This window comes from Equus quagga, chromosome 10 (genome assembly GCF_021613505.1).
Source record: "Equus quagga isolate Etosha38 chromosome 10, UCLA_HA_Equagga_1.0, whole genome shotgun sequence".
Taxonomy (NCBI): domain Eukaryota; kingdom Metazoa; phylum Chordata; class Mammalia; order Perissodactyla; family Equidae; genus Equus; species Equus quagga.
Genome location: NC_060276.1, coordinates 104,298,950 through 104,312,727, shown reverse-complemented (window position 1 = coordinate 104,312,727; position 13,778 = coordinate 104,298,950). Strand labels below are relative to the sequence as shown.

Here is a 13,778-nt window from a genome sequence, read left to right as displayed (position 1 = left end):
AAGCCGGGAAGTAGAGGGAGGCAAAATACAAAGGAATCACGTAGGGCTGATGAGATTCAGACAACACAGGGGAAGTGCAGCGAAGGTCAGGCTTAAAGAACGCCCTCCAAATGCCTTGGCAGGAAACTGCGTATGTTGAGTTTTCCAAACGGATAAAAAGCATTCTGCACTAAATTCTTTGGCAGACAGGAGGCAACAAGGTAGGTTCACAATTTAAATGATTTTAAAAGTATTTATTATTTAATAACTTTCTCCTTCTGCCCCACCCACCTGGCCACTCTCTTGTGTTGCGTTTCTGATCATCCTAAAAGCTGAATATATTCTTCTCTATGGAGGATGAGAATAAACACGAAAACCGAAACACTTGGTCAGGCCTTCATCAGGACTAGGTCACTGTGGAGTGCTGGTCTTCAACAAGCGCGGTTTTCCTAGGGCTCCACAAGGAAGTCCTTTCTCAAGTTCACCGGTAAACTCATGGAGTTGAAATGCCGCTGCCCATCTAAATACAACATGGACTCTGAAACACAAGAGAGAGAACCATGGAGAAACTCGCAGCAGCTTAGAGACTGTCATCCAAACACATGACCAAGGTGTGCGCAAAGTTCTCACGTGAGTGGGCCTCAATTCCCGCCCCTTTCCTTCGGCTGGACCTTTCTGTGACCACCAGTGGCTGCATGCCGCTGGCACCAGACCTTGAGACAACAGCCAGGTGGGCAGAGCAGCAACAGCTGCCTGCAGCCCATGAGGCATCCTGGCCCTCAGGGCTGCAGAAGCTCAAAAGCACAATCTCCTAAAGACATGCTCTCGAGCTAACCACATCGGTGTACTTCCTACAACAATTTAAAAGGAGAAAAAGTTCTTTAAAAGTTCTTCCCTTCATTAGGGACAAGCAGATGCTGCTGCTTACCTCCATATGTTCTGGGGCAAACCAAGGGCACTTCTTTTTCCGACATGAACGTGAAATGAAAGACATTGGTGGTCATATGCTCTTTATTCTGGAGAGAGGCCACTTCACTGTGTACTCTGACTTGAATGTAATTGCCCTGAGTAAAGCACACCTAAGAGATCACAGACACAGTAGTCAGTCGACTGCATTAGGAAGGGGGAAAAAGGTAGTCATAAGAGAAACAGTGACTTTAGAAATAAAAACTTCTCTTCTAGGCCCAAATGATAAAAAATTGTATTTCGTCTCTCACTGCACACCTACCTGCGAAGAAAGAAACAGCAGTGATCCAACCTCAACAGGCTTCTGAAACATGATATCATCCACTGCTACCACAAACGGTCGGGAGCCACTGTTGGGGAGAGGCAGAACGTGGGGTCACCTGCACAATTCAGATGACGTCTATTTTTTCCCTAACAATCAGCTGAAGCAGAGTTTAAATGATCAAATAATAAACCTAGAGAAGGGAGGAATAATCCTACCAGTGAGGAATAGTAAGAGATGCCACGGTGACCACACCAGTGCCAAAATCACTGTATCTTTTCCAGTCTGCATATCATCACCTCCTTTTCTCAGGAGGTCTTTAATGTACTAACTTAGAAAGTCAGAGCAAGAGCCTTCACAATGAAGATCAAACCCAGCTGGGATCAGTGTGCTATTTATTTAAAACCACAGCATATTCCGCAACACAGCCAGACTGGTCCAAAATGTCTCATTCCGATGGGGCAGTATAAACTGCTTCTCAAAAGGTAAGACGACCTTAAATCTAACTCACCCAAAGTTACAAGCAGTTGCCCATCCAAGTTCATATGCTTTCCTCATGAGGAAACCGCCAAAGATCCGATTAAAAATGTTCCTCTCCTTTGGACATAAAACAGATATTAACAAATATCAGCTCATGGCCACCCTCATATACAGAACAAAGGAACTAACAATGCCATACAACACAGGTGAGTTTTAGGTGCGTCAAACCTTAGGTGAGGACCATGAATGCAAGTTATCCTATTGAGAAGATTTTTCACTCAATTATGATACCTGAGGGTGGCAAATTTCCAAGCTCTTCAGTTTTGAATTCTCCATCCACATTGCATTAGGGGGCAAAATTCGACTTCGAAAACTTATAGTCCTGCACAAATGGAGATTCAGTAAACCCTGTTAATGTCGCGGTGTCGCTGCTGACAAGTAAAACATTCACAAACAACTTCCACTATGTTCAGGCAGGTGTGGCTCTGGAAAAGGCCAAGGTTCAAATGCTTTCCGGACCTGGAATCTTACCATCCTAACTTACTTTGGATCCAGCGTGCTAAGAAACATCTCATGTATGGTCGTCCTCTCCTCAGCACTGGGAGCCATTTTCAGTAACGACGTGGAGCTGAAGGCAACCCTTCTCCCCTTGTTCACTGGAACACAGGACAACAAGCAGCTACGATCAGGAGGGTCACACTATAGCACTGGGTTCCTGACCTGGGCCGCCCTGGACCCTACAAAGGCAGTATTTCCAGATTTTAAAAGCCCCCTGGAAATTGTACATATATCCCAGAGAAGGCTGCCAAGGTCACAGCAAACGTCCAGGGATTCTTTGCTTCCAGCTGGAAATTGTATCGGCTCAGTGTGAGACCACTTCTAATCATCCCCACCTAGAGCCCTGACCAGCAGGTATTTCATTAGGAAACACTTCCCATTTCATTAAAAATGAGAAAACAATTACTTCACTTAATAACTATTGTCTGATCAATAAAATTGTTCAGAGTATGGACTCTGCAACAAAAAATAAGGTATTTTTAATTTCAATAAATTCTTGGCATGAGCAAGACACTTGACTGGTATGAGGAGTCCGTACATACTCTTAAAAAATCTCCTCTGCAGTACAGTTAATGTGCTTTTTAAATCATATCTTATTATAAACAAATTAATATACATTCTCCTTGTCTAAAGAGCTCTTCTTCCTCTGGGCTTTCAGGGATGAGCGGATTTACAAATGCAGGCCTAAAGAGAAGAAAAGAATACAGTTTACAATGTGCCCTTACCTTATAAAAATGGAAGATGAACAATTACCCACTAGTTTTAAAGTCTTTGCTGTTAGTTTTGGGTAATGCTTACTGACTGCTTCACACACAAACTCTGGAAGAATAAGGGGAGCCTTCTGGTGACAGACTTACCTGTACACTAGAAAGTTCACATTATAAAAAGGATGCTGCTGCTTGCCAAAATGTTTCATCTAATTCTAATAATGAGGAAACAGTCAAAAATAGGTTGTAGAACATTCTACAAGACAATTGGCCTGGACTCTTCAAAAATGTCATGTCTTAAAAGACAGAAAATGGCAGGGGGACTATTTTAAAGGAACATGATCACCGCATGCAATACGTGATCCTTAATTGGATCCTGACTCAGGGGAAAAGGCTATAAAGGATATTTTAGGAAGAACTGGCAAAGTTTGAATATGGATTGTATATTAGATAATATAATTGTATCACTGTTAAATTTCTTGGCTGTAATAAAAGCATTGAGGTTATGTAGGGGATTACCTTATTCTTAGGATATACATGCTGACCTGTTTAGGAGTGAAATCTCAAACTCACTTTCAAATGATTCAGGGAAAAAATACGTATATGTGTGTATTTATAGAGAGGTAGTAAGAGAATAAGGCTGGTGGTAAAATGTTAATTGGTGAATTCAGATGAAAGGTATATGGGTGTTCATTGTGTTACTCTACTTTTCTATAGGTGTCAAATTTTTCAAAATAAAAAACTGAGATAAAAGGGATAGTACTTCACTGTGGTAAAATCCAAAGGTTTGATGAAACAACAATAGAAACAAAAGAACTGAAATGGCAGCTTAGAAAATTGAAATGCATCAGCTGGGAGAGAAACTTCAAGTAATGCTCCCCACCCCCACCCCCGGGGCTGGAAAAGGAGCCCTAGGCCAGCCACTAGGAGCAGCAGGTCAGTTGGGGCTGGTGGGAAGAGCTCGAGGAGATGGGTATATTCTTTGCTCAGATCAGAGTTAGCTAGGTATTTTTTTATCTTAACTTCGTTTTCCAAGTCAGCTTTCCATGTAGCAGAAAAGATTTTTCATTGTAGACTTCTAACTCATTTCTTTTTTTTTTTTGGTGAGGAAGATTCACACTGAGCTAACATCCATTGCCAATCTTCCTCTTTTTTTGCTTGAGGAAGACTAGCCCTGAGCTAACATCTGTGCCAATCTTCCTCTATTTTGTATGTGGGATGCCTCCACAGCATGGCTGATGAGTGGTGTAGGTCCACGCCCAGGATCTGAACCTGCAAACCCGGGCCACCAAAGCAGAGCATGTGGAACTTTAACCACTCGGCCACAGGCTGGCCCCCATAACTAAAATTTCTAATACAAATTAGACCTCCCATAGGCCTCTAGACTCTGTCCTGTACGAACAGCAATCCTGTAACATTCCCTCCCACCCCACTTCCACAGTTAGACAGTTTTTCTCAGTTTGAATGCCTTGGGTCTAACTCTTGTTAGGAACCAAGAATTTAATTTAAGAGAAAAAAGATAAAGTATAAAGCCAAATAAGTTAAAGTCTGTATAGTTAAATCTGACTTGAAAATGACAGTAAAATTCATAAGGTTGTCTGTTTGCTTTATAACATACATGCTAGCTCTGTCCACTGAAAACACCTAGAAACAAGGACAAACTAGTAACAATGTACAGCTCTAGTGCCCAGATTTGGGTCTCTGAAGACAAGTTCCCTCTAAAAGGAACCCCAGGACTCCTTGCAGAAATGGCTGACTCAAGGCCTGGGGCAGAAATGTCTAAGATGTGCCCAAGACATTTTGTTGCTCCAGAGAGCAGGAAGGTATTAAAGACTAAAGGGGAAATATGTCAGAAGAGCTTATTACGGAAGCCAGCTTAAAAGAGCTCCCACTGACCAAAGACGGGAAACTCTGAGCATCAAGAATAACCATAGCTGCAATTTACTGAAATACGTGCACTATATTAAAATCCATGAATTCACAATGATACTTTTTTAAAAAGCCAAAAAAGTAGAAAAACCATGTCATCACTAGATAGTAACCCAACTTGTTATTCTGAAAATGTGTACATAAAGAGCAAGAATGAAACATTAATCCTGCCTTTCCTCTATAAACCAAACTGCCCTAATTGGTAAGGGAAGGCTCTTCTTTACAGAACTCTAGCTAACAAATATAGAAGGAATGAGAGAATTTGAGAATCATTTTACACCTCCTAATGATGAGAGCAATGTTCAGCAATGGACATTAAAGCACTAGAGAAAGACTGATGGGGAACCAGCTATTTGCACGATGACAAAGTGTACTTTGGATACACCCTGCACTGTACTACACCCTGTAGATTATTGCTGATCATAAGAGGATAAACTGAACTTTACAATGGGAAGGTCAGTCTGTCACTACTTGAAGCCAAGCATCAATCTTAGCATCACTATGAGTGAGACGATCTATACCTCCCGATATGATGCAATATGAGACACGAGATACATAGACAGCATCATCTACAAAGTGCTCTTGGCCAATTATATTGAACCTGAATCTAATCAAGGCTTTAGATCTAACTTCAGCTGACAGAAAATACTAGGGATAGAGAAATTAAGTCAAAAAAAAATACCATGAGGATGCAATGAGACAAATCCAGAAAGTTGGACATTATATATAGAAGAACCTACCTGGTCTTTCAATGAGTTAATGATACGAAACAATAAGGGGGCAGTGGAGACACACAGCTATTCTGGATTAAAACAGCCTTAAGAGATCACACAACTCTGTGAAAACACTAAAAGCCATTACATTGTATACTTTCAATGGGTGAATTGTATGGTATGGGAATTATATATCAATAAAGCTATTAACAAAAAAAAACAGGCTTAAGTGGGGCCGTCCCAGGGCCAAGTGGTTAAGTTCACGTGCTCCGCTTCGATGGCCCAGGGTTTTGCCAGTTTGGATCCTTGGGCACGGACATGGCACTGCTCATCAAGCCACGCTGAGACAGCGTCCCACATGCCACAACTAGAAAGACCCACAACTAAAAATATACAACTATGTACCCAGGGGCTTTGAGGAGAAAAAGGAAAAATAAAATCTTAAAAAAAAAAACAAACAGGCTTAAGAGACATAAAAATCAAATGTAATATGTGGACCTTGTTTGGATCCTGATTTGAACAAATCATTAAAACGATATTTGGGGAAAACTGAATGAACTATTAGAATCTATTAAAAACTTATTATTTTTGTTAGGCATGCTAATGGTAATGTAGTTATTTAAGAAAATATCCTCATTTTTAAAGAGATGCCTATATAAAGTATTTAGAGACGAAATGTCATTATGTCTGGGATTTGCTTTAAAACATTATAAAGAAAATGATATACTTAAAAAAACGATGAAGCAAATATGGCAAAAATGTTAAATCTCAAGTCTAGGGGATGGGTATATGAAAATTCATTATAGTCTTCTCTCCAGTGTTACGTATCTTTGAAATTTTTCAAAATAAGGAATTAGGAAAATACAGCAATTACCCTTTATTTTCAGAATCACGAGCCACCATTACAAATGTTGCATCCAAAACAGGACAAAATTCATTGCCATGTAACTAAAGAACAAAGGAAAGAAAACACAAATGTAAGAAATGCATTTATGGGAAGGCCTACTTCAATGCTAACAGATATCCTGCATGCTTTGAGAAAGGCTGAAATTAGAAAAAGAGGAGAAGGGCATTCATTAACCACCATCTGCTGAGTTGCCCACCCTGAGTTGCCAGGCACAGAACTAGGCTCTGGGTGGAAATGGTAGCATGACCAAGGAGCCTGTGATCTAGCAGAGGAGAAAGACACTCAAATATCCAAATGGTGCACTGTGCAAGAAATGCTAGGACAGACACAAACTATAGGCTTTAGAGCTGTGCATGACTGGGACCCAAAGGCAAGGGTCACAAAGGGATCTTCTGCAGCATCATCATTTAACTGTCGGCATATGCAGAATTCTGGCTTTCTTCAGGCCTACCTGTCCTCATGATGGCCCATGTAGCCAGGTGGACCTCCAGTAGCTCTCACTGACATTAGTGTTTTCAGGGAACTTTATTGTGCCAACTGCCAGCACATGTTTATGTCTCCTTAGTCAACCACAGGGGCTCCCAAGAAGTGATAAAATCAGTGATAATTCTGTGGATTAAGCTATATATTTACAAGGCACAAGCCTTTGAGGTTTTAAGGTGTTTATCCTCCCGAAGCCTGTACTTCCAGGAAAGTCATATCAAAGTCTTATCATAACTCGAAGGTATATTCAGTCCCCTTCTCAACAAACCTCATCACTAGTCTCCACCACTACTGCCTGCTCAGGCCCCATATCTCCTTCCCCCTCGACTTTCTCCTATTTTCTGGTCTAAGCCTGTTGGCACTGTATATAAAGTGCTCCACAACAGAGCCCAGATTCCACTCTAGTTGCTCACCAAACACTCCCCTCAGACCTGCACCTTTTTCCCTAGCCACAGCTAACGACTTGGAGGTCCTGGAACATACTATGCTGTCGCACACCTCCCTCCACGCCTTTGTCTGATACCTTCCTCACAGCCCATTCCTCAAGACACTCTTCCCCTCCCTGCCCCACCGCTACACCCCAGGCGGAGCTCATCATTCCCTCCTTTGTTGGCCACCTAAATGGAAACAAAGTCCTCCCCCGACAGTGGTTCTCAATCTAGGAGTGGTGGCTACCACCCCAGTAGGGGGCATCTGGAAATGTGTAGGGATGGTTTTGGTTGTCCTATGACTTGGGTGACACTCCTAACACGAGCAGGGGTAACTAGGGAGCTAAATGCCTTGAAGGGCATGGGACAGTCTTGCAGAAAAAAGAATCTTCCCACATACAGCGCCAATAGTGTCCCTGTTGAGAAATACTGCATAATACTTAATATAGGATAATCATTTATTTACATGGCTGCCTCCCTATTATTGCACTGTGAGCTCCCTAAGGACAAATACCATTTTTATTCACATTTGTATCCCTAGCACTTAGCACAAAGACTGGAAGCTGGCAGATACCCGATCAATGACTGCCAATGAATGAACTGAGGCAGGTAACTATTGAGCACTACTAGAATGCAAACTCCAGAGAATGGAGCTTTCTCTGTGTTGCTCACTGCTGTATACCTAGCACAGAACAGGTACTCGATAAATAACTGCTAAGTTAAATGAGTTGATGGCAGGGGGCAAGCTAGGTGACTCACACCCAGATCCTATTATTGAGAAGCACATAGTCTAGTGGAGGAGAAAAGACATGCTTATATGCAGCTCTGTGGGACAGAAATCAGGTGCCAGTAGAGAGGGTCAGAGAACAGGTACTGAGGAAGGAGTCATGGGGAGGGAACAGGTACTATGAGATGGGAGGGTCAGGGAAGGATTCGAGCATGAACTGACCCAGAAGCACAGGTGGAATGTGGACATGCAGAGGCAGGGCACAAGGATTTCAGGCAAAGGAAAAAGGATAAGCAATGATACTCATCCACTGACTTAATGCTTAAATTATGGTTTATTATAATGAACATCAACTAGTGCCAAGCATCGGGAATGCAAAGATGAACAACTCCCTACTCTTGGGATGCTCAAAGTGCCCAGCGGTGAGCTCTAGGAAGGTATATAAATGGTAATGGGAGGAAATATAGTTGGAAAGGTAGATTGGAGCTAGTTTACAGAGCACTTTGGATCTTAACTAGTCAAAGGAGTTTAGACTTTGATCCACAGATAATGGTCACTGAAGGGTTTTGAGAAGGGGAGTGATGTGATTTAAGATCGGCTTTGGGAAGATCTATTTGGTAAAAATGTGTAAAATTAACCGAAAGAGAACAGACTAGAGGCAGGCAGCCTAAATAAAAGGCAGCTAAGGTACTCATACAAGAGGCAGTGAGGACGTGAATGAAATACAGAGGCCAAGGGGATGGGGAAGAAAGGACCCTTGTGAGTTACTGTGGGTGATGAATTTGCAGGACTTGGCAAAAGGCTGCACAGGAAAGGGAAAAATTAAAGCTATCACAAAGGTTTGGAGCTGGGCGAAACCAGAGGAGGCTCAGGATTGGAAAGGAAGCTGACGCCCTCAGTTTGGAACACACTGGACTTGAGGTAGCAAGCGCATATGCAGGCAGAGAGCTACAACAGGCACTCAGAAAGGTGAGTCTGAAGGTCAAGCCTAGAAGAGAGATTTGGGACCATCTCAATAGTAATGAGAATAAATTAACATAGTGCCAACATTTGACTAGTGGTTACTGTGTGACAGGCACAGTACTTCATATGACAGGGCTGTTTTTTTCATTTCACCCTTACCACCCCATTTAACGTGGTATTCTTACTGTTTCCATGCTACACTTGAGAAAACAGAGGCTCAGAGAAGGTAAGTAATTCACCCACAGTCACACAGCTAATAAGCAGCAGAGCTGGGATTTGAACTTGTGTGCGCCCACACCAGAGGCAGGGCACTTATCGCCAAGTTCCCTCTCTGGACTAGGAAGGGTCACTCAAGTCATGAGTTATGAGTCCAAATGGCGAATGAGAAATGCAAATTTAAAACCAAAGTGTGTACTTGTCTAACAGTGGTTTTCATTGGCTTTCCCCTCCCAAAAATTTCTCTATCTCTTTTTCAACCTATTTGTCCAAGATTCAAATTGTCAAGATTCCCTAGAAAGTAGGTCCTATGCCAGAAATCTGCTGTGCATGGCACTCAACAGGCTAGGAATCAACCACGAATCTTAAGAAAGAATGTGGACAAACCATAGCAGCATCTCCAACAACTTTCTTCTGTTTTGTTTTAAAACCAGTACTACTGCCAGTTACAGCAACATGGGAGTTAACTATTTTGACAAATAACTTTTACTGCAGAACAAGCTTCAGACTTTTCCCAAAAGGTGAAACTTCCTAATTCCATAACAGAAAAAATGTATCTGAATAACGGGCCTGCTAAATACACTGGCGTAGCTGAATAAGTTATTCTTAAATAAGTTTTCACAATGAAATCTTGGACATACCCTGAATTATTTGATTTCTGTGCTAATATCTTCTTTGAGGTACCTTTTCTTTTCAATTTCTTCAATTTCTTTATAATAGCTATTCTGAGCTGTGCTCACTAGAGGGACTGTTCCTAACTGCTGCAATAGTCTAAGTGACTATTATGGTTTGAACTATGTTGCTCAAAAAGGCATGCTGAGGTCCTAACCCTCAGTATCTTTGAACGTGACTTTATGTATTTGGAAATAGAGTTGGTGCAGATATAATCAGTTAAGATGAGGTCATACTAGAGCAGGGTGGGCCCTTAATCCAATATATCGGTGTCCTTAGAAGAAGAGAAGAGACACAAAGACACACAAGGGACAATGTCATTCGATCCTGGAGGCCAGAGACCAAAGTGCTGCAGCTGCAAGCCCAGGAGCACCAAGGATCACCAGCAAGCCACCAGGAGCTAGAAAGAAGCCAGAAAGGATTCTCCCCCACAGCTTGCAGAGGGAGCGTGGCCTGCCCAGACCCTGATTTTGGACTTCTAGCCTCCAAACTGTGAGACGATTAATTTCTGTTGTTTTAAGCCACCTCATTTGTGGGACTTTGTTACAGCAGCCCCAGGAAACTAACACAGTGATCAATCCCATTCATGCTTAACATAACTCAGACTTTCGTGAAATTCTCGGGGGCCAAACCACAAATAAACACCTTAACATGGAGCTGTATGTTGATTTGAAAGTAATAAACACCAAATAACATGTCAGTCTTTGTCCAGGAGGAGGATATTAGCAACCTATCATCTATATGACATGAACTTTCAATTGTTTTTCTAGAAGTGGTGAGCTATATACCTGTCTACGGAAAGACAGGTAAATAAGCTTTTCTTTCACTGAGTCTAGCTGGTTGTATTGGAACAAGTGGCAATCTTTGGGGGCATACGCACCTGGAACATTCCCATCTTCACTTCCATGGAAGTCTTCCCAACCCAGCTCACATGGCCACTGAACTTGATGTCCTGTTCTGGGCTTAAGTTCTTCTTACACAAATCTGCAAAACAGAAAATCAATCTGAGTCCAAACTATAGCCAAAATTTTCTGTACTGTAAATGGACAATTTCATTTGAAATTTTGGCAAATTCCACTACAGTTTTTTTTTTAGGGGAAATCCTTGAGTTTTGTGTACTTTTTTTTTTAAAGATTGGCACCTTGGGGCTGGCCCCGTGGCCGAGTGGTTAAGTTCGCGCGCTCTGCTGCAGGCGGCCCAGTGTTTCGCCGGTTCGAATCCTGGGCGCGGACATGGCACTGCTCGTCAGACCACGCTGAGGCAGCGTCCCACATGCCACAACTAGAGGAACCCACAACGAAGAATACACAACTATGTACCGGGGGGCTTTGGGGAGAAAAGGGAAAAAATAAAATCTTTAAAAAAAAATAAATAAATAAATAAAATAAATAAATAAAAAAATAAAGATTGGCACCTAACGACTGTTGCCAATCTTCTTCTTTTTTTTTTCTTCTTCTCCCCAAAGCCCCCCAGTACATAGTTGTGTATTCTAGTTTGAGTGCCTCTGGTTGTGCTATGTGGGATGCTGCCTCAACATGGCCTGACGAGCGGTGCCATGTCCACGCCCAGGATCCAAATAGGCGAACCCCCGGGCTGCCAAAGCCAAGTACGCAAACTTAACCACTCAGCCACAGGGCCAGCGCCCCACTACATTTCTTTTTTGTCTTCAAAACTAATTTTTTTGACATCCAAAAGAAATTTGTATGTCTTTTTGAAAAATGTAGACAATGCAAAGAAAATAAAAAATAAAACTGGAATCATGCAAAACCCTTTCAACCAAAGATAATTATAACAAATATCTTGGTATATAGCATTTCACACATTTTCATATGCATATATACATAAAAATTCCCCATAAAAGGAGAATATTCCCTCTAATCTCAATAATATCTTATAATTACTAAGAATTCTAAGTATGCATAGAAAATAATATCACTTACCAATCTTGTCCACCAGGGCTGTAACTATTGATAAAGGAGACATCTTAGCTGAATGAATTCTGGTGTGCATGTAGCAAACAAGAACTGTAAAAAAATAGAAGAGAACCAAATATAGGAAAAGTAAAATTATTTCTCAACATTTACAATTTACTCCCTGAAATCCATAAAAAGTCTGATCTTGTTTGGAAGACCTAACCCTCCATATCCCACTAGTGATCTCATCCGGGGACCAGAGACATTGAAGAGTTTTAGAGATCCCCCAATATGACTGACCCCTCAATTTTAGATTTGGTGAGGAAACTGAAGCCCAAAGCCCCGACCCACCAGGATAGCTTGTCACCACTCTGCAGAGACACAGTACCTAAATGAGAAAAAGACCTAGCATGAGCCTGATGGCATCAAACAGCTTCAGAAAAGAGAACCAAATCACAAGGACTCAGTTACCTGTTTTCCTCCTGACTTTCCTAATCATGAAGCAATTATTTCACTCAGAGCTATCCTCCTTCCCCATAATCTTCAGCTCCTACACCACTCAGTGGTTATCTCTATACTTCCATATTTTAACAAGCATTTATATGCATCAAGCACAGTTCTATGCACCTGAAGAATATCACGTCATTTAAAGTTACATTATACTTTTGTGTTTAGTGGCCTCCCTACTTCCCCCAAGATTCTTCCAAATTTGTATCATCAACCCTCAGGACAGGGTCTGTGCTCAATAAATATTTGTTGAGTGACAATAAGTCCTTCAATCCACGCACCCGCTAAAGGATGTACTAAGGGTATGAGAGGCTAAAGCCAAGAAATGCCATTTAAAAGACTTTGTGGTATCCAGACAAGAAATCATATGCATCTAACCGATGGCAATATTAGTGGAAATGAAGAGAAAAGATTCAAGAGCTAAGAAAAAGGTAGACTTGACTAGACTTAAATAAACCCAGGCTTCTAGCTTGCATGAGTGAAGATAATGTACCATTCACTGAAAAAGGGAACACAGGAAGAGCAGAATGGGCTGTTTTCAACATGTTGAATTCAAGAAGCCTATGGCATATCCAAATGAAGATGTCCAGAAGGCAGGAGGACAAATTGGTCTTGAACTCAGAAAAGCAGGTCAGAAATGTAGTTTCACAAGTATTTCACATACTGACAGCACTGGGAGTAGATGAGATTTACAGAGAAGGTGCAGATAACCCCCCAAAAAAGAGCAGAACACAAAACCCTGGGGATAACTGACATTTAAGGGGTCAATAGAGAAAGAGGAACCTACAAAGGAGAGTGGGAAGCAGCAAACAGAGAGGCAGGAGGAAATGTCACCAAAGCCCAAGGATGGGTTCGACAACATCAGGAGCCATAAAGAGCTCAGGAAAGCCCTGAGAAGTATCATTGGATGGTGCAATAAGGGAGCCAATGGTCAGCTAAGCAAGAGCAGTTCAATGGCATGGTGGAGCAGACCAGAACAGGAGGCTGGGAAATAACAGAAGGTCAAGATAGAGAGGCAATGAGAGCGAATAATTTCTTCCAATTCTTTCCAGAAAGTTAGCTCTGAAGTGAGGGGGGAAAAAACCAGTTTGAGAATGGTATAAGGGAATGGGATTTTACCTATTTTTCATTTTAAGATGGAAGAGACTTGAATATGTTTATAAGTTGAGGGAAAAGTGAAGCTGAGAAAAGGCTTGAGAAATAAGGGAGAAAACATACATGGTAAGGCAAGATCCTTAAGAAATGAAAGGAACAGAATCAACTGAACATTGATTGAGATTGGCCATCAACAGGAGGTAATGAGGAAAAAAACAAGGTAGTAGCAGCGGAGTCTGTGTATTTAGGGATGCCTAAGTAAACCAAAGCCGT

General features: G+C 41.7%; 1 protein-coding gene across 3 annotated transcripts in view; it reads right to left on the bottom strand.

Moving 5' to 3' along the window:
• Positions 1–218: 218 nt before the first annotated feature.
• ACOT9 (acyl-CoA thioesterase 9) overlaps positions 219–13,778 on the bottom strand; it is a 26,097-nt gene continuing 12,537 nt past the window's right edge. For all 3 annotated transcript variants that reach the window (XM_046673481.1, XM_046673483.1, XM_046673484.1), the window contains 10 exons: positions 11,931–12,014; positions 10,871–10,974; positions 6,469–6,542; positions 2,862–2,929; positions 2,232–2,343; positions 1,979–2,069; positions 1,719–1,804; positions 1,208–1,295; positions 908–1,058; positions 219–517 (listed from right to left, as the gene is read on the bottom strand). In XM_046673481.1, coding sequence (XP_046529437.1) covers positions 429–517; positions 908–1,058; positions 1,208–1,295; positions 1,719–1,804; positions 1,979–2,069; positions 2,232–2,343; positions 2,862–2,929; positions 6,469–6,542; positions 10,871–10,974; positions 11,931–12,014 — 947 coding nt within the window. In that variant the 3' untranslated portion in view covers positions 219–428. The remainder of the gene's footprint in view (positions 518–907; positions 1,059–1,207; positions 1,296–1,718; positions 1,805–1,978; positions 2,070–2,231; positions 2,344–2,861; positions 2,930–6,468; positions 6,543–10,870; positions 10,975–11,930; positions 12,015–13,778) is intronic.